Below are 27,502 nucleotides of genomic sequence, written 5' to 3'. Positions count from 1 at the left end.
GGCCTCCTGTAAGCCCCCTTCTGCAAAAGACAGCCCTCCATTTCCCTCTCCCCCTTGGCTGCTGGCTAGACAGGGCAGCCTTAGATCTGCAATGGAGCAGACACCCTGAGTGTGACAGAGAAACAGGCAGAGGGCCCAATCCTACGTCCCATCTGGGCTTTTCCATCTCAGTTATGCCACTGAGATTTGGGGGAGTCTTCATTACAGCACATGAGCCTGTGTCCTGACTGATATACACTGGTATTATTTCCATTTTACAGATGAAGAAACTGAGGTTCAGAGTCATTAAGGATCTGCCTGAGGTCACAAAGCTAAAAAAGGGGGAGCCAGCTTTTGCCCCTCTTGGGCCTGACTCCAGAGCCTGTGCTCTTTGCCTCAGCATACACGGAGCTTCACATCAAGGATGTGCACTGCAGTTCTCCATGAGAAGATACGACAGTCTTTGACCTTATCACCAGACTTCTTGCTGCAGAGTGGAACTCTTGGACTTGGTCCCGGCAAAGGAAGTATCTGGCAGTCAAGGACTTCATCATTCAGGTCCACAACTACAGACTCAAAACAGCGATGAAGCCCCCAGCTTGGCCCAGGCCCCCAGCAAGTGCTCTGGCCCCCACGACTGTGCCCAGAGAGCTACCCTTCCTCTCCTTGGCCAGTTGTCACCAGGGGAACCAGCTGGTCTAGGCACCAGGCAGGGAGTAGGGCTGCCGTGGGAAGTGCGGCAGGAAGGAGCTGGAAAAGCTGGCCCTGATTTGGCAGTGAGCTATTTCAGGACTGCCCCTGGGACCTCAGACCAGAGATACTGGGGGAGGGGAGTCTGGGTGTGCGAATGCTCCCAGTCCACATCTCCTCAAGAAGCAGCTCCTGGGAGGGCTCAGGAGGCAGGAGGGAGAGCTATGGCCTGCTAGCCCTTGTGCTAGGTGACACGAGCTTGCTGCCTGGGTCAGGAAGGATCTGGGGGCATCAGTGGTAGTGACATGCTCACGTTGTATTGGTAGAGCACATTGCATTGCAAGGGCTCCCCATCCACAGTGTTTGATCATCGCAAGTAGATACTTCATCTGTGTTTTACAGATGAAGAAACTGAAGCCAGTCATGGAGCTGAGGGAGCAGAGGCCAGAATACCAGAAGGGGCTGTGGGCTGCAGTCAAGGGCTGAGGCGGGCAGCTCTCTGGATGCAGAGTCTGGAGGTGGTTTCCCTGACGCCTCCCAGTGTAACGAGCCCAGGGCTGCCACTGTGCTCAGGGCTGGGGGCCCATCTGGTGGTTAAGGGTGGAGGACCTCCCTGCGCTCACTGTCAGACATCTGCAGGGGTCAGCACTCGCCATGCCAGGCGGTGTGCCTGAGGGGCTCACGGCCCAGCAGGCTGGCGTGGCACGAGGGCTCCATGTCGGGTGGACAACAGGCAGACCCAGGCAAGGCCCAGATCTCCCTCTGGACTGCCCTGGACACCTGCAGGAGCCTCGTAGCTCCTCTCCCTGCTGTCCCTCTTGCTGCCCGTCCCTTCATTCTCCACACAGTCAGTGCAAGCCTCTCCTAAGGCAAGCCATGTCTTGGCCTGGCCTAAAACCTTTGGTGACTTCCTGCTGAGCTGGGAACAAAGCCAAGATCCCCTTCATGGTCTGAAGCTCTTCTCACAGGGCTAGCTCCATCTCCTTTTCCCACCCCATCTCTTGCCACTGTCCCCCTGACCTCGGGTTCCAGCCACATGAACCTTCTTTCAGACCCTACATTCTACTGGGACTCCCCACCTCACAGCCTTTGCACATGCTGTTCCCTGTCCCTCCTGTCCTGTCAGGTGTCCCATCTCCAGCCAGGCCAGCCTCTCTGGCACTGCTGAGGGCTGTTTGCCTGCTCCCCTGCTGAGCTCCAGGCGGCAGCACCCCTCTGCTCGCCACAGTGCATCCAGTGCTCCCCACAATGCTGGAGCAGAGAAGGCCACATACGTGTTTCTCAAATGAATAAACGAGCATAGGAATGGAAGAGAGAGCCATACGCTGTGGGTGTCCAGCATAGGGAGAAGACGCTTGCAGCTGGAGGGGCTGGGGAACGACATTCCCAGAGCCACAGGCAGCCCTAATAAAAAGGAACAGAGCAGCTGCCATTGCAGGACACTGGGACACCGGCGGGGTGACCCTGCCTGTACATGCAGCACTGTCTCCAGAGTTTCCCAGGTCACACAGCCTTGTCTGCCGCTCCCCTCCTTTCTTTCTGCGAGCTCTCCTGCTCTCTCCTCGTCTCTATTTCTTTGGTTTCTCTCTCAGGCCTTGCTGGGCCCTCATTCAGAAGCAGCCCTCCTCACTCCACTCCTGCACAGCGAGCAGGCACTGAGGCGCACAGCCCCCCAGCCTGCAGTCAGAATCAACAGGTCATTTCGGGAGGGGATGACGCCACCTCTTCTACCTGCAGTAGCTCAGAGGCCTTGACACTGACCCCTCACCCCGGTTTTGAAACAACTGTCACACCCAGGCTTGCGGTCCTGACCCTCCACTGCATAGGCAGCGGGGCATGGCTAAGAGGAGGCTGCCAGTAAGAGCTGCTTGCTGAGCACTTACTGGGTACCACGTACTTTGCTTAGCTCTAAACAGGCACCATTTCTTTTAGCCGTAACAACCCTGTGAGTGTGTATCATCTCCATTTTGCAGATGAGGAACCTGAAGTTTGGTGAGCAAGTGACTAGCTGTAAGTCACTGGCTGGTGGATGGTAGGGCCAGGATTCAAAGTCGTGTCTCTGACTCTAGGGCCTGGCCTGCCCCACACACTGCCTCGCCTGCTGGGCAGCCCTCTGGAGCTTCCTGCTGGCTCAGGCAGGCTGGGCCAGACCCGACTCTCCTCCTGGAGGCCTCGCCTGCCATGGGCCCACCTCCCCTTTTCATCTCCCACTCTTCCCTCAGCCCTGCCGCAGCCCCAGTGGAACAGTGAGCTCGCCAGGTGAGTGGTGGGCTGGGGGCTGTGTGTCCATGTGCCTTTCCACCTGGGGTCCTGGGGGAGAGGCCATCATGGGAATAGCAGCACTGGCTCCAGGCCAAGCTCAGTTATCCCATGATCCTTCTGCGCTAGATTCAGCCTGGCCGGCCCTCCACCACTAAGGCCTGAGTCATCTCTTCCATAGGCCCGCACAGCTGGCAGGGCCAAGGCCAAGGGGATTTGCGGACGGCTGGTGGCCTCCCCAGCATCCATTTCTTCTGAATCCATTTCCTGAGTTCCTGGTTTCCCACTGGGGAATTCACTCTCGTGTCAGGAGCCCCTCAGCCCCCTTGGTCATGGTGATGGGTTCAGGGAGGGGCGACAAGAGAGACTTGCAGGGCCCGAGTGGCTGCTCAGGGAGAGCCACCCTGCTGCACCTGTGCTCTGTGACTCACCCCCCAGGATGTACACAAGGTCCCGAGTGATGACTTAACTGCTGCAGCCATTTTCCTGCAGGGTGGGGGAGCGATTCTGTGGAGTCTGAGGGTGAAGACCACACAGTGGGACCACGTGGAGAGGCAGAGGGAAGACAGGGGCCTCACCTGAGCTGCTGAGTCAAGCCTCACTTACAGTTGTGCCTCTGGACTTCCTAATCACTGGGCCAGCTGACTGTTTTGTGTTTCGTGTTGTTTTATGAGCCAGTTTGCCAGTTTGATCGTGTCTTCTATTACTTGCCACCAAAGTGTCCTGACTTATCCAGAGGGGTCCCTAGCAGTGAGGAGAGGCCACTGCTGGTTGCCTGGCAGGTACAGAAGTAGATGGAGCTGAGGAAAGCAGAAGCAGATGGACGCGTGTGCACCTTTCCCAGGGAAGCTGCCCCCACCCGACACATGTGGCATATGAACTGCCCCCTCCCCCCCCACACACAGCAGGGCTGCCGAGCAGGCAAGGGACACAGATACCACCTTGGCTGTCCCCACCCAGCCTGCGACTCACAGCCTTCCCCAAATGCTGCCTCAATAAACCTAACCCCTTTCTCAGTCCCTGGAACCCCATCAGTGAACTAAAATCTACCTTACTTGTCCCTCGGGCTTCTCCATGGTGTATCTGGTGGCCAGGAGGGGACTGCACATTCACAAAAGGCTCAAATATGGGGCCTGGGCACCTCCTGGGTGCCAGGCACTAGACATAGTCATAGAGAGACCGCCGGGGTGAAAGGCCACAGTGCTCATCACAGAACTCTGACCTGTGTCCCATGACAGGACTCCATGGCCAGTACTGCATTGTGAGTTAATGTTTTTATAAATCCTGTAATTATTTTTTAGGGAGCACAATTATATTCCATTGCATTTATGGTGGGCCCAAAGTATGAATTTGTTAAGTATATGCATTTAAAATGTACCACAATTTTGTGACCTTGTCTTGGGAGCTCTTCACGTTTCAATGTTCCAGGAGTCATGGCACGTGGCGCTGGCCAGGCAGGCTCCGCTCAGCTGTTCTCTACGACTTCCAGCACTGTGAGGTCTGCTTGGCAGCTTGTTTGCCACCTTGACATGACTACTATGAGCCCAAAGGGATGCACCTACAATGTCCCCTCTCCAAAGGAGAGGCTCTCAGTTCTCCCTGTGGAGCGGCCAGGTAGGGGACACTGGGGTGGGAGAAGGCAAGGGCAGTAATGGCAGGGGGCTCCTAGACACTTGGGACCCACCTGAGTCCTGATGCTGGGGAGTATTCATTTGCATAGTGGGAACATTTTTCCACCATCAGAGCAGAGTAATTAGGGCTTATGAGGAAAAGGGAGGGGAGTGTAAATGAGTGAAAGAGAGAGGGACAGAGAGACCATGCCCAAGTGCGAGGCATGCCACTTGCGGTTTCCATTTACTGTTTGCTGAAGTCTTGTATTTAAATTTCCTTTTACTTTTCTTTCTTTTTAAAATTCCATGTCCCTTTCTACAGGCAACGAACATGTAGATATTGATGGCGGCCTGGACTTGAACACTCCCACCCCACTCCACAGGCCGTGGGATGGAAGTAAGGCAAGACCAGATGGGGGCCAGGTGCTGACCGGGGCCTCCACAGTGGCCAATGAGCCCCAGTGCTGGGGAACAGTGAGGCTGAATGTCTGCCCCCTGCTTGTGCCCCTTTGAGGGCAGAGACTGGGTCTCACCCACCACCAGGCGAATGCACGAATGGAGGAACGCACGGGTGAGCACAGGTCACCCTTGCTCTGGCTGTCGAGGGATCAAGGAAGCACGGAGAAGTGTAATCTGTATCTTTCATTCTTTCTTCCCTGGACACATCTGTTCAGGGCATATCCCTGGACTCACTGACCCCTGCTAGGCACTGGGCTGAGGCTGTGGGGAACAGGCAGATGAACAAAACTGGCCACAGAGGTACGACAACCATGAAGCAGAGTACCAGGGGGTGGGGGGCAGCTGGGAGGGGGTCTCTAAAACAACAAGGGTTCAGAGGAGGGAGGAACTGTTTTCATCTGAGGAAACACAAGACTCTGAGGAGGAAAGGTGACTGAGAATCATCTCAGAAGCCCGAGACTGTAGTCCCTCCTCTTCCTTTCCCATATGGAAAACTGTTGCTCCTTTGAGTTGGCTCTTCCTTTTAGAGGAAGGCCAGGAGGAGCCGTAGTGCTGCCACCCGGGGCCAAGGTACCAGCAGCCAGGTCTGGGGCTCCTCGTGGCAGGGCTCAGACAATCTAACCCCCGACTCCCACCCCAAACCAGGAGCCTGGGGCCCAATCCAGCCTCAGACTCCAGGAGCCGAGTTGGGTACTGGAGGCTGGAATGTCAGAGCTGGGAGAAGCCTTGGAAACCAAGGAGATCCTTTCATCTTAGGGTCGTCCTCTCCATACAAGACTGGGGCCCCCTTGATCTTTGCATCTTTGTACCCATCCCTGCCATCGGGTGCACTGTTTCCCAGGAAGTATTTGTAAGTAGTAACTGATTAGGTAATAAGTTATCTATGGAATGATTAACTGGCTGAGTGACTGAATGAAAGAACATGAGGCCCCGAGTTGGCTGGGTATAGGAGGTAGCCTGGTGGGACGGAAAGAGAACAGAACAGTGATTCAGGAAACTGAAAGTTCTAGTCCTGGGTCTGCCACATATTCCCTTGAGTCACTTTCTTCCCTGTTTGGGCCAGATGGCACCAATTTTGCCCCATCTGCAAAATGGAGCAGCAGAATTAGATGTCATGAATGGAGGAGTTTCAAGCTCTATTAATCTGGGCAGGAAAAGGGCCAGACAGAGCAGGGCCAGACTCTGGGGCTGGTACAGGGGAGGAGCCTCAGTACCCAGTGGCAGCAGGCACGGTTACTTCTTCCTGGCCTCAGGTTTGGGCTGTGGGAGTGTGAGGCCTTCATCTGTCACCTCTTTCAGCCCCTATCAGATCTGACAACCGCCACTGAAGTATCTCCAGGCCCCAGGGAACTAAGGCAGACACAGGCCAGATAGCAACCTTGTTTTTGTCTGTTTCAGGATTCATGCAAACTACAAGGTGAACAGCACTGAGCTGTGGAGATGGCACCACAATATTTCCATGATTAAAAAAAAAAAGATAGTGTTTGAGTTCCACTGTGTGACTTAAATGTCAAGATTTCTTTTACCAGAGGAGATCCAATGACATTCTGGAAACTAAGTGTGAAATTTGATTCTGCCTCCCCAAAGAGCTGCCATTATCTCCAGGGGGGACAGTTCCAGTGAAGCCCCTTGGTGGAACAGAAAAGCACAGGGCAGCAATTCCAGCCAGCACCGATCTTCCCTCCTGCTTAGGTCAGTGACCCAGAAGGGCCGATTAAGTGCTTCGTGCCTCCATTTCTAACCTGAAAAATGCAGATAAAACCTTGTCCATTCCTCACCAGATTGCTGTAAGGACAATTCATCAATCCTTTATCAAGAATAATAATAATCTTAAATAATGAGAATAGCTAACATGTGCAAAGAACTTTCTCTTTGTCAGGCATGATCCTATGCACATTACAGCAGATGAATGAGGAAGATATAAGGATCATGACTATTTTACACCTGAAACCACTAAAGCTTGGAGAGGTTAAATAATTTACCTAGGGCCATATGGCCAGTGGTGGAGCTGGGATTTTTTCCCATATCCAATATTTCTTGCTTTGGGCATTGTGCTACTGATAGATGAACAATGGATCTATATGCTGTCCTCAAGGAGTTTGTAATTGAGAGACGAGCATACACACGAATAGTGAAAATATGAAAATGAGAGTATTTCCTACTGAATAAAGCCACACGCAAGTTCAAGGCATTACTTTGCTACTGGTCCATTAGTTTACAATATATTTTAAATATGCAAGGACAGACATGCATATACACTTAAGTTTACATATGTTTATATATACACATGTGTGTGAGATAAAATTTATTAACGTGGGATTGTTCAAAGGCTTTCCCCATGCCCACTAGTCAAAGTGAGCCTTCTAATCCTGCAATTGTCCAGTTTCCCCAATCTTTTCTGCCAATGGCAGAGCTTAGGTCAGTTCTTCTAGACAAGTTGGTCTGCTTTTGTGATGCAGATGCAGGCTCTGGGCTAAGGGTAGAGGAAGGAGGATCAGAAAAACTTAGCTCCAAAGGTTAAGACAATTTACATAATAATGAGCTGGTGAAGGAAGGAGGGACAAGGAGAGGGAAGGGGAGAAAAGGGGATTGAGAAGGCGGGAGGAGGGGAGAGAGAGAAAAGGAGGGAGAGAGAAGCAGCTGGAGAAAAGGGGAGAGATAAAGGGGGGAAAGAGAGAAAGTGAGGAAGGGGTGGAGAAAGGGGGGGAGGGAGGGAGAGGGAGCAGCAGAATGAATGGTGGGAGATAGAGAAGGGGAGAGGGGGCAAGAGTGGGCAGGCCCTGCAGGCTGGGCTGGAGGAGAGGGTCTCTGGAAAAGGATGTGTGAGAAAAGGAGGGGAGTTGTCTTTTGAGCCCCTTTTCATATTCTTAGAGAGATTTAGGATAAGTGTGGGATTCTTTAATTTGTTTTGCCTGATTGTACCATGCCCCTTTAAACGGGACTCTGCTCTGGGCCTGAACCACACAGATTACAGTTTTATTACGGTTACACATCTGCATTATATACCTATATATTTTATACTGCCTCACCCTGGGCAAGTCACTCAGCCTCTATGCCTCATTTTTTTTTTTCACTTATAAAAAGGGATAACAATAGAAGTCACTGCACAGGTAGTTGTTAGGATTAAATAATAATGTAAAATGTTTAAAACAGGCCCTGGAACATAACAATTGAAAGCCGCTATTATCCACAGCCAGTGATTCCTGGAGCTTCAGTTCTCTGAATCTGTCTATTTGCTGACTGCTAGCACCTAGAAACCCTCAGGTCTGAAAGCAGACTTAACCACATTTGGCCCTGACTTTCTGCCTGAGGTTTCACCTTGTTCCTACCCATCCAGGCTGGTAACACTAGAGTCTCAGTTTCTTGGACCTCATCCTTTTGCCCCAAAAGCCTATTAACCACCAGGTCCCTTTCCAACCGCTTTGAGGTTGCAATAAGCTATGATGATGCCACTGCACTCTAGCCCAGGCAAAAGCACAAGACTCTATCTCAGGAAAAGAAAAGAAAAGAAAAGAAAAGAAAAGACAAGACAAGACAAGACATTCCATTAAAGGGATGGGTTCTGAAGACCTACTAAGTGCTCAGCACTGAGCACTTGTGCTGGTTGCTAAGGTGATAAGAGACCCAAAGACAAATGACACAGGTCTTAGTCAGAAGACCTCAAACTATGAAGGGGTTTGTGGTGTTGTGCTATATGTATTGGTTTCTATCCACAGTTGCTATGGACTTTCATAACTCCCATAGTCCTTGTTATAATGTTGGGGCACTTTTAGGCCTCAGGAGATATTAATAGAATCTCTCTCTCTGACCTTCTCCTGTCCTTTCACAGGACTCTAATTCTGATTGTTGGTCAAAAGACCTTCATTCCAGAGAGGGTCCTGCCCCATATCCTAGAGGGAGGAAGGCTGCACAGAGAGGCCAGGAGGAATCTGAACAGACAGGCCTTGCTGGGGTTAGATCATGAGCTTTTTTTCCAGTCACATTTCTATGCTGTTGTCAACCATGCCCATGTCATGAAGCCTCCATAAAAACCCAAGGATTGGGATAGGAAGCTTCTGGATAGCTGCACACGAAGAGGCTCCTGGAGGGTGGTGCACCCGGGGAGGGTGTGGAAGCTCTGCAACCCTCGCCCATACCTCGCCCTACGCATCTCTTAATCTGCATCCTTTGTAATATCTATTATAATAAATCAGTAAATGTAAGTAAGCACTTCCCTGAGTTCTGTGAGCTGCCCTAGCAAATTAATCAAACCCAAAGAAGGAGAGGGTCATAGGAACCCCAACTTGAAGCTGTAAATCAGAAGCTTTGGAGTCTCAGACTTGTGACTGATGTGGGGGAGTGTGGTGGCCCATCCTGAGGACTGAGCCCTCACCTTGTGGGGGATGTGACGCTATCTCAAGGTAGTGTCAGAATTGAGTTAGAGGACACCCAGCTGGTGTCTGCTGCTTGGTGTATCGGGAAAAGTCCCACATTTGGTCACAGAAGTCCTCTTCTGTATTGACTGTTGTGGAGTTTAGAGGAAAGCATGGTTTGGGTTGTTTTTTTTCCCGAGAAGGGCTCTTAGCCTAGGGTCCAATGATGGGCTTTCAGGGGTCCAGAGCCCCCTGAAATTGCATGCAGAATTTCCTAGAGGTGTTCGTGTGTAGCTTGTGTGTGTAGCTTGTTCTGGAGGGAAGGCTCACAGCTTTCATTAGCTGCTCAAATGGGCTCTGACCACCTGAAAGTACAAGGCCCATGCTCTAGGGAAAGAGGCATAAACAATCTTCATACCAGTGCATGAGGGGATTCAGTGAGAAGCACTGAGCTGTTGGGAAGGGGAAGGGAAGCTTCATGGACGAGATGGCGCTTAGCTGGTCCTCACTGCATGGGAAAGAGGAGAAGAGAAGGCCCTAGAGGCAGACAGCATGGCCTGAGCAAAGGCCCGAGGGTGTGAGAGTGCGTGGTGTCTTTGGGGAGGGCTGTATAGGCTGGTGAGGCAGGGGCATGGGGTATGGAAGCCACAGACTGATATAAGGGGGTCTCTGCCTGTTTGTCCTGCATGGAGGCTCTCTCAGGCTTCGGCTGAGGCACAATGACATGGCCTCAAGTGAGACCGCAACACAGAGAGGCCGAGGGAGAAGCCAGGGACACCTACATGTTCTGGTGGCTGAGACTGAGGTATGGCAAGGAAGCTTTTAGGTGCTTTTCTGCATGGACAGTGCAAAGCTTGCTGGCCAAAGCAGGGACTGGGTGGGGGGCTGTCCTCCTCCAGACACCCCCTGGTGGGTGGGGAGGGTGACCGAGGTGGGGAAGGCAAGAGAGGGAGGAAAGTCTTTTCTTTAGAGACCGAAATACCCCAACATCTGAATGGCAGATCCCCTAGGTGGGCAGCCTCTGGGGACCTGAGAGAGGAAATAATTTGGAGACCCGGCCCTGGGGTCAGGGCGTCTGGGCATCGGCAATGGACCACCTACAGGAGCTCAGGCCGAACAGAGCTTTACCTTATTCCATAGGCCAGGCCTATTCCTCCCTCAGGGTGTTGGTGCTTGTTTGGAACTTTCTGTCCCCTCATCCTCCCATGGCTACACACTTTGAAGTAGCTCTCCCACCCTCCTCCAAATCAGCCTCTCTCTGTTTTATTTCTTCACAGCCCTCACCATTACCTGGGGCCAGGCAGTCACCTATTTGTTGACTGTTTGCAGCCTGCACCTCTAGACAGGAAGCTCCCACAGAACAAGGAAAGGGAAGGACCTTGGCTCCCAGCCTCCCCACACCAGCAGGTACTGTAGCCCTTTCAGGCTTCACATGTCCACCCATCAGGAGGGGAGAGTCGACTGCCACTCTCCTGTGCCCAGCCCCGCAGCCTGCAAATCCACGCCAGCCTGCTCCCAGGAAACACCTTCTCCAGCTGCCCACTTGCTCTGGCCTGAGTCTTGGGTCCACTTTCCTTTCCTGCTTCTCACAGGTATAAGAACACTGGGAGGGAGGGGGTGCCCGAGTGCCTGGGGGACCTCTGTCAGCCAGGAAGATCATGCCTGATAAGCCTGTGCTGCCCTGTGATGGGCCAGGTGCCTGCCATGGTGCCACCTGCCATAACAGGACTGGCTTGGACTCTGCTGTGTCCAATGGACCCGCTAAGGAGTCCCCACTTGCTCCCCGTCTCCCCTTCCTCCTCCCCTCTCTCCTACCTGAGGGCTGACTAGACCGAGAAATCCCCTGGGAGAGAAACAGCTGGAGAAGGGCCCCTGTTTCCTAGGGACCTGCAGTACAGTCCTTAACATATTATATAGTCCTAGCAATTCCCAAGCAATCATCTCTCTATTATAGATAATAAGATGGGGGGGGGGGGAATACCACAGGAACAATGAATATTTTCCAAAAGAGAAGGAGAAAAGCATTTCAAGGTCACACTGACTTTTCTGGATTATACCAGGATGGGAGATTTTTGGGAAGGAAGAGTTGGTTGGGAGGGAGGCACGGTCGTGAACACACATGCTCCTGGAAGATCTCGTGTGCCGTATGTGTGTAGCAGGTGTGCCTTTTGCACTGTGTCTGCCATCTCGTTACCTGAGATTCAGGCACTCTGCTCCTTCCTTGGCCAAAGGGAGACAAAGAGACCAAAGGCGTTTGGCTTGTGCCATGCTTGAAGATCAGACCAGGCATAACCTGCTCTGGGCTTTAATGCCTAAATTAATTAAAATGAGTTAATCCACGTAAAATGCTTATTTAGCACAATGCCTGGCAGCGAGTACATGCTCAGCGAGAGGTAGCTACGTTTATTCCCACTGTTGCTATTATTGTTAAGATGAATGAAGCACTGTGCACATCTGGGCTAATTCTGATGATCTGAGTAGGTGTTTTCTGAGTGTCTGGTGTGTCCGGACACCATTTTCCGCTGTACTCAGTCCTGTATCCCAGCACCTGGCACATGGCCTGGGACATCGTAAGCCTACAGTGAATGCTTAACAAAAGCAAGACGGGAGAAAACTAAGGCACCTTTGTTCCCCTCTCCTCTTTCCATAGGCCCTGGCTCTATGACCGAATCCAAAGTCAGCCTCCTGGGAGACAGGTGCTTCCCCAGTAGAACCAGCTTACTGATTTGGCCTCCAGGAGGAGCAACAGATGGGCCCAGGACCCCTGGCAGTGCCCGACTTCCCCACCCCAGGCTGTCACCGAATTCCCCAGTACCTGCAGGAGCCAATGCCTGAGCCAGGGTGACTCTGCCCCATGCAATTAGGATTTTGTGCATAAAATATTAAATTTTACATTTAAAGCAATCTGTCACAGATGGTTTATCAAACCCAGAGACGACCAGGATAGTTTTCCTCTGTGAGGGAAATGATTAACAAAGACGGGATATGTGTATAAAGTACAATCGAATCACACAGCAATCAGAGACTCATGCTCTCTATCCCGGGCTCCAATGCTGGGAGACTCTACCTGCTCCCCTTCTCCACGGCCAGGTCCCAGAGAGAGGATCACAGGGATTCAGGATCCCAACAGGGAACAAAGAGCTGCTTCTGGATAAAATTCTGAGGCTGTTTTCTCATCTCCCTCCCTCCTTTTGTTTAGCGTTGCCAGTGGAGCTGTATATAGTTCAGTCTTACAGTTCATGCAAATGTTTGCAAATAAGAAGCTTTTGTATAGTATTTATTCCATTCACTACTTATCAGACTCCTGGAAACTCAACTGAGAAAAACAGTCCCTGTTCTAGGACATCGACTTCCCACAGGAGGGAGAGCCCCTTAGGTCCTTAGACTTACCCAGGAGAGGCCGAAAACACATGCCTTGGTGGAAAGGATGAAAGACAGTCAACTCCAGTGGCTGCTGCCCACCCCAACAAGCAAGGAAAGTTCTTCTAAGAAGGAGAGAGGGTGGGTGGGTAAGGCCTGTTTTGTTTAATAATTTTTTTTTTCTGTTCAAGTTAAGTGTTGCGGCAGCCCCAATTTGGAACAGTCACCAACACTTTCTCAGCAGCAAAATAAACCCTGGCATTCTGTGGCTATTGCCTTTCTTGGTGACTTTGCTGTGGAGGTTTGCCAGGTGGATGGGTACAACGGCTTAGGTTGGCAACTACGCCACCATATATCGTGTATATAGCACAGTCTCTTCTTGTTCCTTTAAGGCAGCTGGCATTGCAAAGAGGAGGCAGTATGTTAACAGAGACAGGCCCTCTTTTCGCTGTGCGCATGGGCTCAGGGGCCTACCTTTCTCTCCTTGTCACCGTATTCGATGCCCAAAGTGTCCATGGCCCGGACAATGGCTGCCAGGGACTGGATGGTGTTGCTGTAGACAACAGGCTTGTACTGTTTCACGTCTTCTCCAGAGAAGCCATCTTCATGGATGATCCTAGAGAAAACCACACACACCACACCTGATGAGTGCACTGTCTTCAGTCAGCACAAGTAGGACTGGGCACGTGAAGTCCCGGGGCCAACCCCCTGGCTGAGCTGGCTGAGGGCTAGGTCCCACTGGGATGCTGAATTACTGAGTTGCTGCATTAATGCCACAAAATCTGCAGGAAAAATCTGTCTGAATTACTGAAAAATAATCTGAAAAACAGAATGCTGGAAAAGAGAAATGCAGTCTTTTCACATTCCCTATATATAGTGAAAGAAATACTAGTCAATGAAGTGTTGCTAATATGAGGGGCACACAGTAAGTGCTCGATGCATATTAGTTATTAGTATTTTAAGCAAAGCTCAGGGTCTTGACTTAAGTATACAAGCAGAGGTATACTATTTAAGGTCCCTACAAGAAGTCTGCAAATGAATAATACATTTTTCTTTCACGGAAAACTCATAGTGCTTTTAATGAAGGAAGGATGGCTCACTTAAAAGGAACAAATAACCACCTTCATCTTCGACAAGAGAAAGGCCAACAGAAGGTGTGTGTCTGCTCTCCCATCCTGGGCTGGGATTTAACCACAACTACCCCTGGTCTAGTGGATCTGAACAGGGATGTGGAGGACACAAAAGGGCCGTCACAGTTCTCAGAGGCCACGTGACACTCCCTGGTGGCCACTCAACATGTGCTCCTGTGGACGAGGATCTGGACAGGAGGCAGGGGTCACACCAAAACTACAAGAATCCTCTTATAACTGAAGTAATCGAAAAAAAGCATATGAATTTTAACACTAACATCCAACATTAGTCATCTCTCAATAAACTGTGTAAACTCTTCTGTGGTCACATTGTCAGTCCAAGATCGAATAACACTTGTAACTGGACATACACCAATATAACAGCTGAGACCTCCCTTCCACCGGACCACAGCCCCTTCCCATTCCGTCACTACCTTCATACAGGAGAAAACTGCTAAAAATTTTTCTGTTTTAAAATCAGCTTTATGGAGATATAATTCACATACCATACAATCTACTCATTTAAAGTATATAATTCAATGTTTTTCAGCATATTCACAAAGCTGGGTGATCATTACCACAATCTAATTTTAGAACATTTTTGTCTCCCCCAAAGAAACCCTGGACCCATTAGCAGTTACTCCCCATCCCCCACCCCAACTCTAAGCAACCACTAATCTACACTCTGTTTCTATCAATTTGTCTATTCTAGAGACTTCATATAAATGTAATCATACAGTATATGATTTTTTTGTGACTGGTTTCTTTCATTTAGCATAATGTTTTCAAACTTCATCTATGTTGCAGCATGGGTCAGCAGCGCATTCCTTTTTATTACTGAATAATATTCTGAATGGATATACCACAGTTTATTTATCCAGTCATCAGTTGATAGACACTCACAATTCCTGTTGCAGAATCTGACGTGGTACTGGGTTGTGGGTCTTCATCGTGAGCTTCTCTAAGAAGCAGATGCAAATGACCCTATCAGCTTTTTGTTGATTTTTATTAGCCCTAAGTTCATTTATATAAAAGTCTCTTGAGGGAATATATAACCAGTACAGACCACTGGTGCATGATGTGAGAGATCTCCAAGGGAGTTGGCTAGCCAGCTCCCACTGTAAACATCGAGAAAACTGGACAAAATACAGGCAACAAGTGTTCTCAGACATTGGAAGATAGATAGGCAGTGCAGGACTGTGATCCCTGAGAAAGGTGAGACCAAGGAGGTGAGTTCTGGATTGCCTGGGATTTCGCCTGGAGGTGTTCACCAGACCATGGTGCAGGGAGCGAGAAAGCAAACAGAACACAGCCATTTCATGGAGCTGAAGGGATAAAGAGTTCAGGTAGGCTGAGGCTGCTGGAATCCAAAGGGCAGAGTACCAGAGAGGAGAAAACTACATAAAGAGTGAGCTTCAGACCTCAGCATAGGGGTTCCCTTGAGTCTATGGCTGGATAGGGTAAGATTCCACAATGTGGGCAAGGAAGAACTACCAAAGAAAAAGTAAGTATCAGGGAGCTTATAAGCTGAACACCTCCCAGAGCCCATTCAAGGCTGGGGGATTAAAAAAAAAAAAAAAGAAAGAAAAAGGCTGGGGGATATTCAAGTTCCAAAGAACCACAGTGGAGAGTCCTGCTGAACGCCTGGGGCACTCAGTGGAGACCCCAGAAGGCTCGTGCCATAGTAAAAGGGCTGAACTAGCCCTAGAGTAAAGGCTACTTTAGACCTGCCTTCACAAAGCTTAGAAACAAGCTTAAAAAAAAAAAAAAAAAAAAAAAATCAAGCTAACCTGCAAGTAACTTAACTACCTCACAAAGTCCAAGTCTTTAAATGAGACAACAAAATCTCTAGACATTCAACAATATAATATTCATAATATCAGTATCCAATAAAAAAATTCCTGAATGTGCAAAGAAGCAGGAAAGTGTGACTCATAACTAGAAGAAAAATCAGTCAGTAGAAGCAGACTCAGAAGTGACACAGATGAAAATTTACAAATAAGGATTTAAAAACATCAACCATAAACACAATAAAGAGACAAATGGAAGACGTTAAAAAAAATGGAATATCTAGCCATGAAAATATACTATCTAAAATGAAAATTTCACTGGATAGGATTAACAGCAGATTAGACACACAGATGATTAGTGAACTTGAAGACACAGCAATAGAAACTATCCAAATCAAAGAGGAAAAAGGCTGAAAAATGTATTATGATGTTTGTAACATACATGAAAGTAAAACGTACACTACAATAGTGCAAAGGATGAGAGGGATAAAATGGTAGTATACTATAGAAACACTCTTATATGTGAAAACAGTAGTATTACTTAAAAGTAGAATGTAATAATTGAAGACATACATTGTAAACACTAGCACAACCACTAAAAACCATGAAAGAAAGGAAACTGTCACCCAGTCACCCCTAAGAGGGTGGGGCCCTCTGGGTGACCTGAGAGGTGCAAGTAGGAATTACTGGTCCCTGTGACATACTACGCTTCCCCAGAAGCCAGGGCAGTGAGCTTCTCAGACTTCATTTTGGCCCAGCAGGCCCTGCCACCATCTTGGGAATGCTCTCTAGAGCCTTGGCTGCCTGTGGGATTTCCTTCCACTTGGGGATGGGACTACCCCTTTTCACACCTATTGGTATCATTAATCTTTATACCCACCTAATTGGGTAGGAAGGGTAGGTTTTTACCGCACCCATTTGACAGAAGAGGAAACCAAGGCTGAGGGAGATTAAGTAACTGACCCAATGTCTCTTAGCAGGTAAGTGCCAGAGCCAGGAACAGAACCCAGTTCTCCAAGTTCACAGTCCTTTCTACCACGCCTCAATCCATGGGCTGGACTACGCAGAACATCGGCTAGCAAGTCTTAGCCTCGTGCCTGGGGTGTCCCAAGATAAACAGGCTTCATTTGAGGTTTGAGACATGGTGCAATTTGGGGAAAATTGCTCAAATCATGGTTATTAGCCCTATAACTTGTTCAAATTGGGTTTTAAAAATAGGCTTCCTGTTTCAGGGTAGATTTTATATCCCCCCCCCCCAACAAGACATAAGTACTCAAGATTAGAACAGTTGGAGCATACAGAAGAGCAAGAAGTATTATTCATAAGCCTACCACTTAGAGAAACACTGACTTTTTAAATGGAAGTCATTCCCCAGCATTTTTTCCATGCCATATTCCTCCTCTTTTTTCCTCTGAAGCATTGATTTGAGACAAATATCCTTAAAAGTATCAAATAAGGCCCCTTTTATTTCCTGTCTCCCCATCTCATTCCAGAGAGGTAGAGCAGAGCAGTGGTTAGCACTTAGGTTCAGGCATTGGTGCCCACCCAAAACGCAGGGACTCTGAGGGGTGTTCCAGGCCACCAAACCAGAAGCACTAAGAACAGCAGGAGGTCTGAACAGGCAAGGGCTGACTCTGCAGCCCTGAGTGTTCGACTTTGGACAGAAGCTGCCAGCTGCACTCTGGAAACCCAGCAACGCTGCTGAGCAGGGAGATCTCATGTGGATGTGGGGAGAGAGTGGGGTGGCAGCGAAGCTCGCCCGAGCAGGTCTATGCTTTCTGGAACAAGGCAACCATGGAGGACTCTGGCCCTCCCCCATACTCCATTTCTCTCTTTGCTGCCTTGGGGAGCCTGCAGGACTCCCGGACTTGGGCCCCTTTGCTCTCCGCTTTGCCTCACAGTGCAGGACTGCACTTAGCTGCAGGGAGACTCCCTGGGCAGTGGCCTTATATGGTCACAGAACCACAGGCTTGGGAGCTGGAAGGGATCTTGGAGGCTCATTAGGCCCAGCAGCCATTCTCCTCCTCTGAATCACAGACCCCTCTGAGATTGTGACAAACGCTCCAACACACACAGTTTTCCTCCCAATTTCTGGAGGTTTGTGAACTTGAAGGCCCTAAACTGCTGGGATACATGATTTTTCACTCCCTCTCCAGGCCGGATTAAATGCCCCTCCTTCCCTTCATCAGCACTCTCTCTTCTGTACTGGGATTGTCTCTCCATCCTTCACTATAATCCTTTTAATGATCCAGATTAAAGGGGCCTTCTGGAGCCAGACTCTAGCTGTGTGACTGGGTAATTTCCTTAACTGCTTGGTGCTTCAGTTTCCTCAACTGTTCCTCGGAGATGGACATGGCAACAGCGGCTAGCCTCACTGGCTGTTGTTTAGGATCAAAAGAATGAACACACGTAAAGGAGAGTGCCTGGCATGGTGTGGCAGGGGGAGAAAAAAAGTGCTTCTGGTTGGGTGTCCTGCGGCTGTCCTCTTGAGGAAGAGGATGAGAAATGGGTCCATGCAGAGGGAAGGCTGGGAAGCCCTGGGAGGACCTCTGCCTGCCTGGAGGAGGAAGAGGAGGAGGACGGGTTAACAGTCACAGTGGAGAAAGGAAGATGGGGTGGCAGAGAGGGCATTCTCTGTACTGGAGCAAAGAAGCTGTTCATTTACCAAATGAACACCAGGGTTGAAAAGCTGAATTTCCCGATCTGGGGCCATCTTAATGTGCTATAAAATGTGTTCTTGGACACGAATGGAGATTCACATGACGGCTGCCTGGGTTAGGGTCAGGGCTCGGTGCTTTGCTCCCCTGATTGCTGACAACGGTTTCCTCATCAGCAATGGGGATGTGGTCCTGGAGGACAGAGGAGGCAGGGCGGACCAGCATGGCCCCACAGAATACATTTTTAATCAAGCAGTGAGCAGTCAGAGGCCCATAAGTGAATGCGCCACACGCCAGGAATCAGGGCTCCAGACCCCGTGAGAACACTGGACCTGGACAGGACTGTAAAGTGGAAGCACCGGCTGCAGTGTGTGTCCTGTGCAGCTGTTTTCATAAAGCTATGCCTGTGTGTGACTGTTGGTGTGGCGGGTGGAGGCTGTGTGGAGGGAGAAAGAGGGAGAGAGAAGATGATATGCGTAACAAGGTAGATCACTTCCGAGTGGCAGCATTCAGCAATTTTTTTTCACTTTCTTCTTTATATGTTTTTTGGTTCTTTTCTTTTCTTTTTTTGTGAGACAGGGTCTTGCTCTATTTCCCAGACTCAATGCAGTGGCGTCATATGATGACTCATGCAGCCTCAAGCAGCCTCAAACTCCTGGGCTTAAGCAATCTCCCCACCTCAGCCTCCAGAATAGCTGGGACTACAGGTATACACCACCACACCTGGCTAACTTTTCTATTTTTTATAGAGATGTGGGGAGTCTTGCTATGTTGCTCAGGCTGGTCTAGAACCCCTGGCTTCAAGCTGTCCTCCCACCTCAGCCTCCCAAAGTGCTGTGATTACACATGTGAGCCACCGTGCCTAGCCTGCTTCATTTTTCAAAATGTTCATTTGTTATCTGAAAGAACAACAAATCATTTTCAGTGGAAGACAGCCACTCTGTGGGGTCTCTTCATGTCTTCCAGAGCTCACAGCTGGCCCACAGAGAGCTTGGGAAATGGGTACTAAACGAATGCAGGCAGTTCGTGTGCTGGCAGGCGGAATCAGAAGTCAGAGATCTGAGTCAAGACGGCTGCTCTGGAACTGGTGCTAGTATAGGTCTGAGCGCCTTGCTGCTTACGCCTCCTGGGGAAAGCGTAAACAGCAAGCTAACTCAATGCGGGAAATGTCACAAACAGTCAGGCTAAGAGGCATTGGCAGGAAACAGCAGACCAGTGTGGAGGTGGGCACAGCAGAGGAAGGCACCCAAGCAGAAACGGCAGAGAAGGCCCTGCCTGAACCCCCCGCCCCCTTCTGCTCCCTGTTGGAGCTCTGACTCTGTTCTTGTATTCCTTTCACTTTAATGAAGTCTGTGACCAGTGGCACTGACCTGCAGGAGGGACCTGGCTCCCTGACTCAGGGGATGTCACTGAGCGTAAGGACTAGGCAGAATGGTCTACAGTGGTCCAGAGGGCAAAAGGTGTGGGCAGGGCAAGGGGATAGGTGAGTGGTAGGAGTTTCTAGGAACTGTAGCAGCCCAAATCCCCTAGAGAATACCGTTCATTCACTTGTTCATTCATCCATTCATTCCACAAATATACACTGAGCACTTATTAAGAGTTGGACACACCCTGACTCTCCTATTCACTGACAATGTGGATTCTGGGTAGCTCCCAACCTTCCTGGGTCTAGGTCTGTCCTCTGTAAAATGGGGATGATGACTCTGTCCCTCCAGGGCCACTGGCAGTATTAATGTGTGAGGAGGGTCTGGCACACAGTTGGGCCCAATATATGTCAGCTGCTAGGATTATTTAAAAGTCACAGACAAATCAGTGCCAAAGCAGGGCTAGACCACTAGTCTTATTTCCCAAGCCACAGGTCCCCCTCCTATGTGGTATGGCAGTGCTTTGACTCAAATGAATGGGATGCTGGGAGGCCAGAGAGTATCCACGTTTTGAATGACTGGCTCAGAGACCACTAGCTGGACAAAGGTAGAATGTGTATATTTTGCAAGGCAATTGCACTGGGGCCTTGATTTCTGATTTCCCGGAATTCCAAGAACACAGAGCCACTGAAACCCAGAGACTCCTGATGGGAGGTCAGAAGCTTCACTCTTCTCCAGGCATAAAGACTGGTTTCTCAACTGGCAGAGCCAGAGCCATTCCCAAGATCTGTAGTCCCCAACCCCCGGGCCACAGACTGGTACCAGTCCTCGGCCTGTTAGGAACTGGGCCACACAGGCTCTGCCTCCAAACCCCCACCCGACCCCCGTGCGTGGAAAAATTGCTTTCCATGAAACTTAGGAACTGGGTTGCACAGCAGGAGGGGAGCAAGTGAAGCTTCGTCTGTATTTACAGACACTCCCTACTGCTCGCATCACCGCCTGAGCTCTGCCTCCTCCCCCTCCCCGCCCCCATCCATGGAAAAATTGTCATCCATGGAAAAATTATCATCCATGAAACTGGTCCCTGGTACCAAAAAGGTTGGGGACCACTGCCCAAATTACTGCCTCCTTCAGTCCGCAACCAATAGCTTCCTCCTGTCATCCAACAGAACTGACCACTGTGCACCAGTTGCAGTTTACGTGGCACCCAGGAGACTGTGGTGAGCAGGACAGACACAACCTCTGCCTTTAGAGGACTCACAGTTTAACAGTAGACAGAAAATAAAGAAGTAAACAACTACTATAGAATAATAAACACAAACCAGGTAGACTGATGGGGAGGTAGAGTTAGGCGGTGACATGTGAAGCTATGGCCTGAGTGATGAGGCGTGGGCCTTGCATATACGTGAGGAAGAACATTTCAGGCAAAGAGAGCAGCAAGTGCAAAGGTCCTGGGGCACCTTGCATGTTAGAGAAATGGCAAGGAGCCAGCAGGGCTAGAAAGGAGCAAGAGACAGGGAGAGTGGGGGACAAGGTCAGTGAAGGCAGCGGGGCCAGATCACATATGGTTAATGTACTACTTCTTTTCTTAACTACACATTCAAACAAATGCTCACCTATTAAAATAAAAAACATTCATCCATGTACCTCCCCAAACCATCTCGACTCCCACCAGTGGTTCTGCTCTAGGCATGGATTACTTTTAAATGACAGCTTTCCCTCCTCTTTCCCTGACTTCTCCAGCCCTGACTAAAAGGCCTGTTCTTGCAACACTTATGGATTCCAACCCACACAGCTAAGAAAAAAGAAGAAAAAAAAAAAATCAGCTATCATCCCACCAGCTGGAGGGAACCACGGTCCACATGTTGGTGTGTATTTCAGTCCTTTTACCTGTGAGTCCATACGCGTATTGTTTTTCCTTAAATGGAATCACACTGTAGATTTTTTTTTTACACTGAACTCGATGTTCATTTTAACAATTGTTGTTTAAGTGCCTTCTTCATGCCAGGCACCGGGTACAGAGCAGTGGACTTGAACCACATAGCTAAGCCTGCCTTCTGGAGCCACTGTCTTGTAGGAGAGCCGTGAGAACACAGAGGAGGACACCAAACTCAATCCAGCCTGGCTGGAGAAGACTTCAAGAAGAAGTAATCGATGTGGTTCCAAGTCACCTGGGTGTCCCGTCATCTGGCTGTTTGGTGTCCTGTCATCTGAATGGGACATGAGTCATTCACCCAAATGCCTAGCAGGGGACATCTGGGTTGCTCACAGATGAGAGCTTTCCCAGCTTCAGATTCAGCTGCGGGGGCGTTGTCTGACCATGAGGCTACCTCTCCCAAGGGAGACAGACAGCTATAAAACCTGGACAGGACAAGACAGAAGCTGGGTGACCCCTGGGTCTTACAGGCTGGGCTCATGTGAAGCCCGTGAGCACAAATGGGATTTAAAAAGGAGAGAAAGACCCAATTAAAAACCCAGCTGTTTCATTGTGGGGTGTGAGAAAAATTATTTACAAAATAGCTAAGATCCCTTACTAATTGATACTATATTTGATATTCTAAAACTTGGTATTAGAATAATATATATTAATAGAATAAAAGGGTATTCTAAAGAGTTCTAAAATAATAGTAACAGGCAAATCAATCCCCCAGAGGAAAGACTGGTACAAAACAAGGGGTATGTCCTGCTGACAGTGACTTGCAGAAATCTATTATAAAGATGCCATTTTTAATAAGGGGTAGCTTATTCTAGCTCTGGCCAGAAGCAAAGATGTCAGCTGCCAATTGTCACCAGACACAGCTGGGGGCAAGGCCAGGACTCGTGATTCCAGTGCAGAGCCTCTGCTGCCATTATCTGGAAAACAACGAGGACCCTGCCTTTCCCAAGGCTCACAGTGCCGGGGAGGTGGCAGGTGTGCACGCACCAGCTCTCGTTCCACGGCAGAGTGACGCTTGGGCACTGCCTTCTAAAACTCTGTTCCTTTTCTTCTTCTTGGTGGTGCGGCTGGTTTGAATTCCAGGACCCTTGGCTTTGGATTAGAGACATTATACTCTTGACTTTGGAGGCAGAAGACCCAGGTTCTTGCGCAGACTGTCTAGTAACTAGCATTGTAGCCCCAGGCACAGTGGGCAGAAGAAGCCCTCCTTAGGCCAGCACCATTGGCCTTGGCCTGGGGCTCCACCTTCGTGGCAGAGGAAATCCTTCAAGGCAGCTATGCCAGCCTCCTGTCAGGACACCTCCAAGTCCAGCCACTGCCCTTTCTATGCCTGTGTTTTTGGGAAAATACTGCCATTTACTGTGGCAGCTTATACCCCGATTTTGTTGTTCAGGAGACCTGGGGTCTAGTCCTGGTTCTGCCACTGACCAGCTGGTATAAGCTTGGACAAGTCACTGGGACTCTGGACTCACTTCCTACATGTAAGGCCCAGCCCCTTCCCTCCGTTATTCCATGTCTTTGTCCTTACTTATTTTCCTCCATAACACGTGTATCTACACCAGATATATATACTCGGAAATACTTCTGTATACCGTCTGTTTCCCCACATACCCACGTGAGCTCCACGAGGCCAGGGACCTTGTCTGTCCTGTCCAGTGACCACAGTGTCCTGAGCAGTGCCCGGTACACGGTGAATGATCAATACATGTTGGTTGAAAGGAAACCTGTGTCCTCAAGGCCACATGTGGCCCTCCAGATCCCCGAGTGCGGCCCCTTGACAGAATCCAAATTCTACAGAATAGATCCTGTAAAATTTGGATTCTGTCAAAAAGCTGTACTCAAGGATCCAGAAGGCCACATGTGGCCCCGAGGCTGTAGGTTCCCCACCCCTAGAGGACCTCTTCAGCTCTACATATAACTTCCTTCTATGAAGGCAGGTAGCCTTTAAATTGTGGCCCAGGACGAACACCTATCTCTCCCCACCATCCCTCACCTTGTACCCCTGGGCTGCCAACCCTGGCTCCACCTTGGGTACCGAATAGTCTTCTCCCTTAGTGCCCTCTTCTTAGTGACAGTAACCAGAGTCACCCCCCCCCCCTTAACCCTGACATCTTGGTTCTCATACGGTTTTTAAGGGCCAGGACACACAGCTGCCTCATGCTGTCCTCTTTCTGTTTACTTCTGGGAAGATCCAGAACTGTTCTTTGAAACTCGACTGTTATCATTCATTGGTTATGTTGCAAAGACAAGACAGAGAGCTTTATGGCTCCTGAGGCCTTTTGACAATGTCTGTGTACAGACATGAGCTTTCATTAAACATAGTAAAAGCCCGCGTGAGTAAGGCAAATTGGTTCGATGTCAATTTTACTGCCTTGATCAAAGTAACATTTCTGGTTTCCCATCTGTCTGATTAGAGCAGCTGCTAGATCGCCCTTTCTTCTGCTGCTGACATAATGAAGTATTCTTATTAGTACATTATGTCTAATATATGAACAATATTATACATTGGGGGGCAGTTTGCACAGCTTTTTTTTATTACATTTTGTGGAGAATGCACAAGTGAGGCTGAAGAGCTCTGCTCATCTTATTCAGTCTTTGGGGAAAAAAAAAATTTCCTGCCTTCCTGTCTACAGTATGTTTGTTCATTATTTATGTTCCCTGCTCATTAGCCTCTGGATGTGTTCTCACGAACCACAGGAAAGAGAGGAAAGACCACCAGAGCCTGCTGTCTTTGGCTGACAGTTCAGAGACAAGGCTTTTACAAACCCAAGTCACCTAAAACATCTCCCTTTCTAACACCAGGCCAACAAGCCCAAAAGGCTCTGTCATCTAAGCAGACCAGGTGGGGCTCTGACAGCCTGTGGGAGGGCTCCTATCTGGGTTTCTTCTGGCCCCCTCACTACTCAAGGTGGGGCGCGGTGATGACTCACTGCAGGATACGCCTGTAAGTGAGGACGAGCTCTGTAAATGACAAATGGGGACTGTAGTGGACATCTGCCGGTTTTGCTAGCCCAGCTTCTATTATCCCTTTTTTGGGAGACATTATTTCAACTTTCCTTTGGGGAACCATTCTTCCTTGCACTTTGGGGACTCTTCCCACTTCTAGCCTAAGTTCTAGGGGTGAGTCCCTGATCTGTACCTGGTCAGTCAAGGTAGTACACACCTGGATCCAGCCATGCCTGAAGCTAGTCTACCCCTAGGCAACTCAGTTACAGGAGCCAATCTGTTTCTGTCACTCTAGGGCAGATTTCCGTTCTTAGCAACCAGGAGCCTTGATGACTGCTGTGAAGCTGCGGAGCCCTTGGAAGCTTGCTTGGAAGGATGGCAGCAGGGCACTGGACAGCCATATGGACAGGCTGATCTGAAAGGGGGGCTGCGTTGCTGCATATCTTCTGAGGGCTCTGAGGGCTACAACATGGTAGGACAGTATCTTCTCCCACCCCACTTTACAGCAGCTGAGCTGGGCTGGAGTAACTTTCTCTTACAGTCATTTCAGGGATCAGCTGCTCTCAAAGCACTTCTGTTCCTCCCTCCAATCCACCAAACCCCTAGAAACTTCGGGAACTTCACTCTCCTCTTTCTCACTAGATTACAGACCTAGGCAGCCTGGAAAATGCTTTTCATAGGCTCTTGGTTTTTCCCTTCCTGTTCTTTCTAAATGAGGACTTGTTTTTCTTCTTCTTCTCATCACATGATTGGGTAGGGAAGGACACCAAAACACTACCACCAACCTGCAGAGACAAAGGGGCATGAAAAGAATCCCTCGTTCTCCGGTTCAGGCTGCTTGGCATGCACGCAGGGGATAGCTTTGAGATTTGCCACAGAGCCTCCTAAGCACTGCCCCAGATGGTGGACCATTTTAGGTGAGCGTTTGTTGTGAAACAAAGAGACAAACAAGCACCCTTCTCAGCTCCCTGCCGAGGAGAGTTCAAGGCAAAAGGTACAGATCACCCCAAATGAGGCTCCTGGGGAAATCACGATTTCTCACACTCTCTGGGGAAATGCTTGGGGTAGAGTCTGCCAAAAGCAAGTCTGAATGTACATTCCTCTCCAGGGTAATTCACGTCTCCCCCGAACGAAACAGCAGCGGTCAGTTGCCACGCCAACTTTCGCTGGGCAAAGAGGGCCAAGTCTGCACTGGGCCAGGCCCCTGAACCTCTCTGACTACACAACGTGAGCCACATTCCTCTGGTTCCCTTTGCGTCACCCCTTTGTTGAGCCTTTGAAAGAGAGTAAGGGAGAATTCCAGGTGAGGGCGTATCTTGCTGGACCCAAAGAAATACAGTCACAGACACAAAAAAAGCCAGCCTGGCCAGTCTTCCTTCCCCAGCGGTGGATGTGGCCCAGAAAGGATGCCAGTCTCTGTGTGGCGGATTGAAATAGCCCTGCCGTGGCTCCCAGGCCTCCCATTCCAGTCTTTCTGAAGCAGATGGAAGCTCCTCATTAACAACCACGATGGTGTGGTCATGCCTCCCAAAAAGAGAGTCCACAAAAATCACTTTGTGGGCTTCCGCATCAATTCTCCTCTCTAAGGATGTTCGGGCGGGGCAGTGTGTTCTGGCTCTCAAGGCCAAGGGCTCATGCTTGGCCGTCAGTGCAGCAGACCCTGCGGAGAGTCCAGCTGCGCCTTCTCAGAATCGGGGCTCAGCTGCCAGTCCGTGAGGCCGACAGGAGGGCAGGTAGTGCCTCCTGCCTCATCACAGTCTCTGGGCCTGTGCCGAGAGGCAGGCCTGCTTCTGGGCCGGCAGCCGGCCTCGGAGTGGTTCTGAATGTGAATCAAGCCTGAAATTGGCTCACGTTGAAAACAAGCAGTGTGAGGAGGGCAGGCCTTTCGAGCTGCATCCTGAGAATATGTCCACTCTGTCAGGCTCTCCTCATTTGGGTTTCAGGTGGAGACAAAAGGAAAAAATACACACTGCCCACACTGCCTATTTGTCCAAGCCCTCTCTAATGCACACCACTCAGCTACACTGGAGTGGTGAGAGCCAGGCCCCGGGGTACAGTAACAGCAGCAGCTGTTGAACCCCTACAGGTGCAAGCACATGCTAAGGGCTTCATGGACATTCCTGTGTTTAATCCTCCCAACAATCCTCTGAGGGATGCTTGTTCGGACCTCACTTTCCAGCATCGGCCTTAGTAAAAGCTATGCAAGTTAGTGCTAGCTCCATCGTAAAGATGAGGAAATTGGTTAATAAAGAAGTGAAGGAATTTTCCCACAGTTATATGGCTAGTAAAAGTGGGTGTTCTCAGGAGCTCCTGCTCCCAAACACTCCATGGATGGGCTACAGAGGAACAGCTTCCAAGGAATACCGATGACTCAAGCACATTCCGAGGAAGGAGACCAGGCTGGTGAGGGGCAAGATTTCTGACCAACTGCAAAAGAGGGAGAAAGGCATTTAAAAATTTTCCACATTAAGAAGGGCTCTCAACAATCAGGAGATTTCAATCGCCACACTGGCCCCGAATCAGAAACTCTTATCCTTCTTTAAACATCTTTCCAGTTTCATAGCTTAATCCTTACCAAAGGGACCCCTTGCCCTGTCCCTTCTGCTACACTCACAGCACTGTCTGCCCACTTCGCCGGGGACAGACGCATGGCTGCTGCAGGAGTGAACAGTGAACGAATGGATGAAGACTGTCCAGGGAGAGCCCTGACACTGTTGGCATCGCTGTCACGTTCACGTCTGCCTGGCACCACTACAGCCAGCTTTGCTGAGGCAACTGTCAAGCTGCAATGTGCACGTGATCAGGATGGTACAGAGCAGGGGCAGTTAGGGACCGGGAGGGATAGTGGGAGGGGGTAGAGAACACACAGAATTTGCCAGCATCAGATGTGGCACAAACAGGGCTCCTAAGAATGGAATTCAAGTCAGTAAACATCGACCCAACACCTCCTAAGTGGCAGGCATGGCACCA

At 49.7% G+C, this 27,502-nt stretch overlaps 1 protein-coding gene across 2 annotated transcripts in view; it reads right to left on the bottom strand.

The window, feature by feature from the left end:
• GNAO1 (G protein subunit alpha o1) overlaps positions 1-27,502 on the bottom strand; it is a 145,898-nt gene that overhangs the window by 57,714 nt on the left and 60,682 nt on the right. For both annotated transcript variants that reach the window (XM_069456662.1, XM_069456661.1), the window contains exon 3: positions 13,184-13,325. In XM_069456662.1, coding sequence (XP_069312763.1) covers positions 13,184-13,325 — 142 coding nt within the window. The remainder of the gene's footprint in view (positions 1-13,183; positions 13,326-27,502) is intronic.

Source organism: Eulemur rufifrons, chromosome 23 (genome assembly GCF_041146395.1).
Source record: "Eulemur rufifrons isolate Redbay chromosome 23, OSU_ERuf_1, whole genome shotgun sequence".
Taxonomy (NCBI): Eukaryota; Metazoa; Chordata; class Mammalia; order Primates; family Lemuridae; genus Eulemur; species Eulemur rufifrons.
Note: the sequence above shows the minus strand (reverse complement) of the source record. Positions and strands in the feature narration are given on the sequence as shown.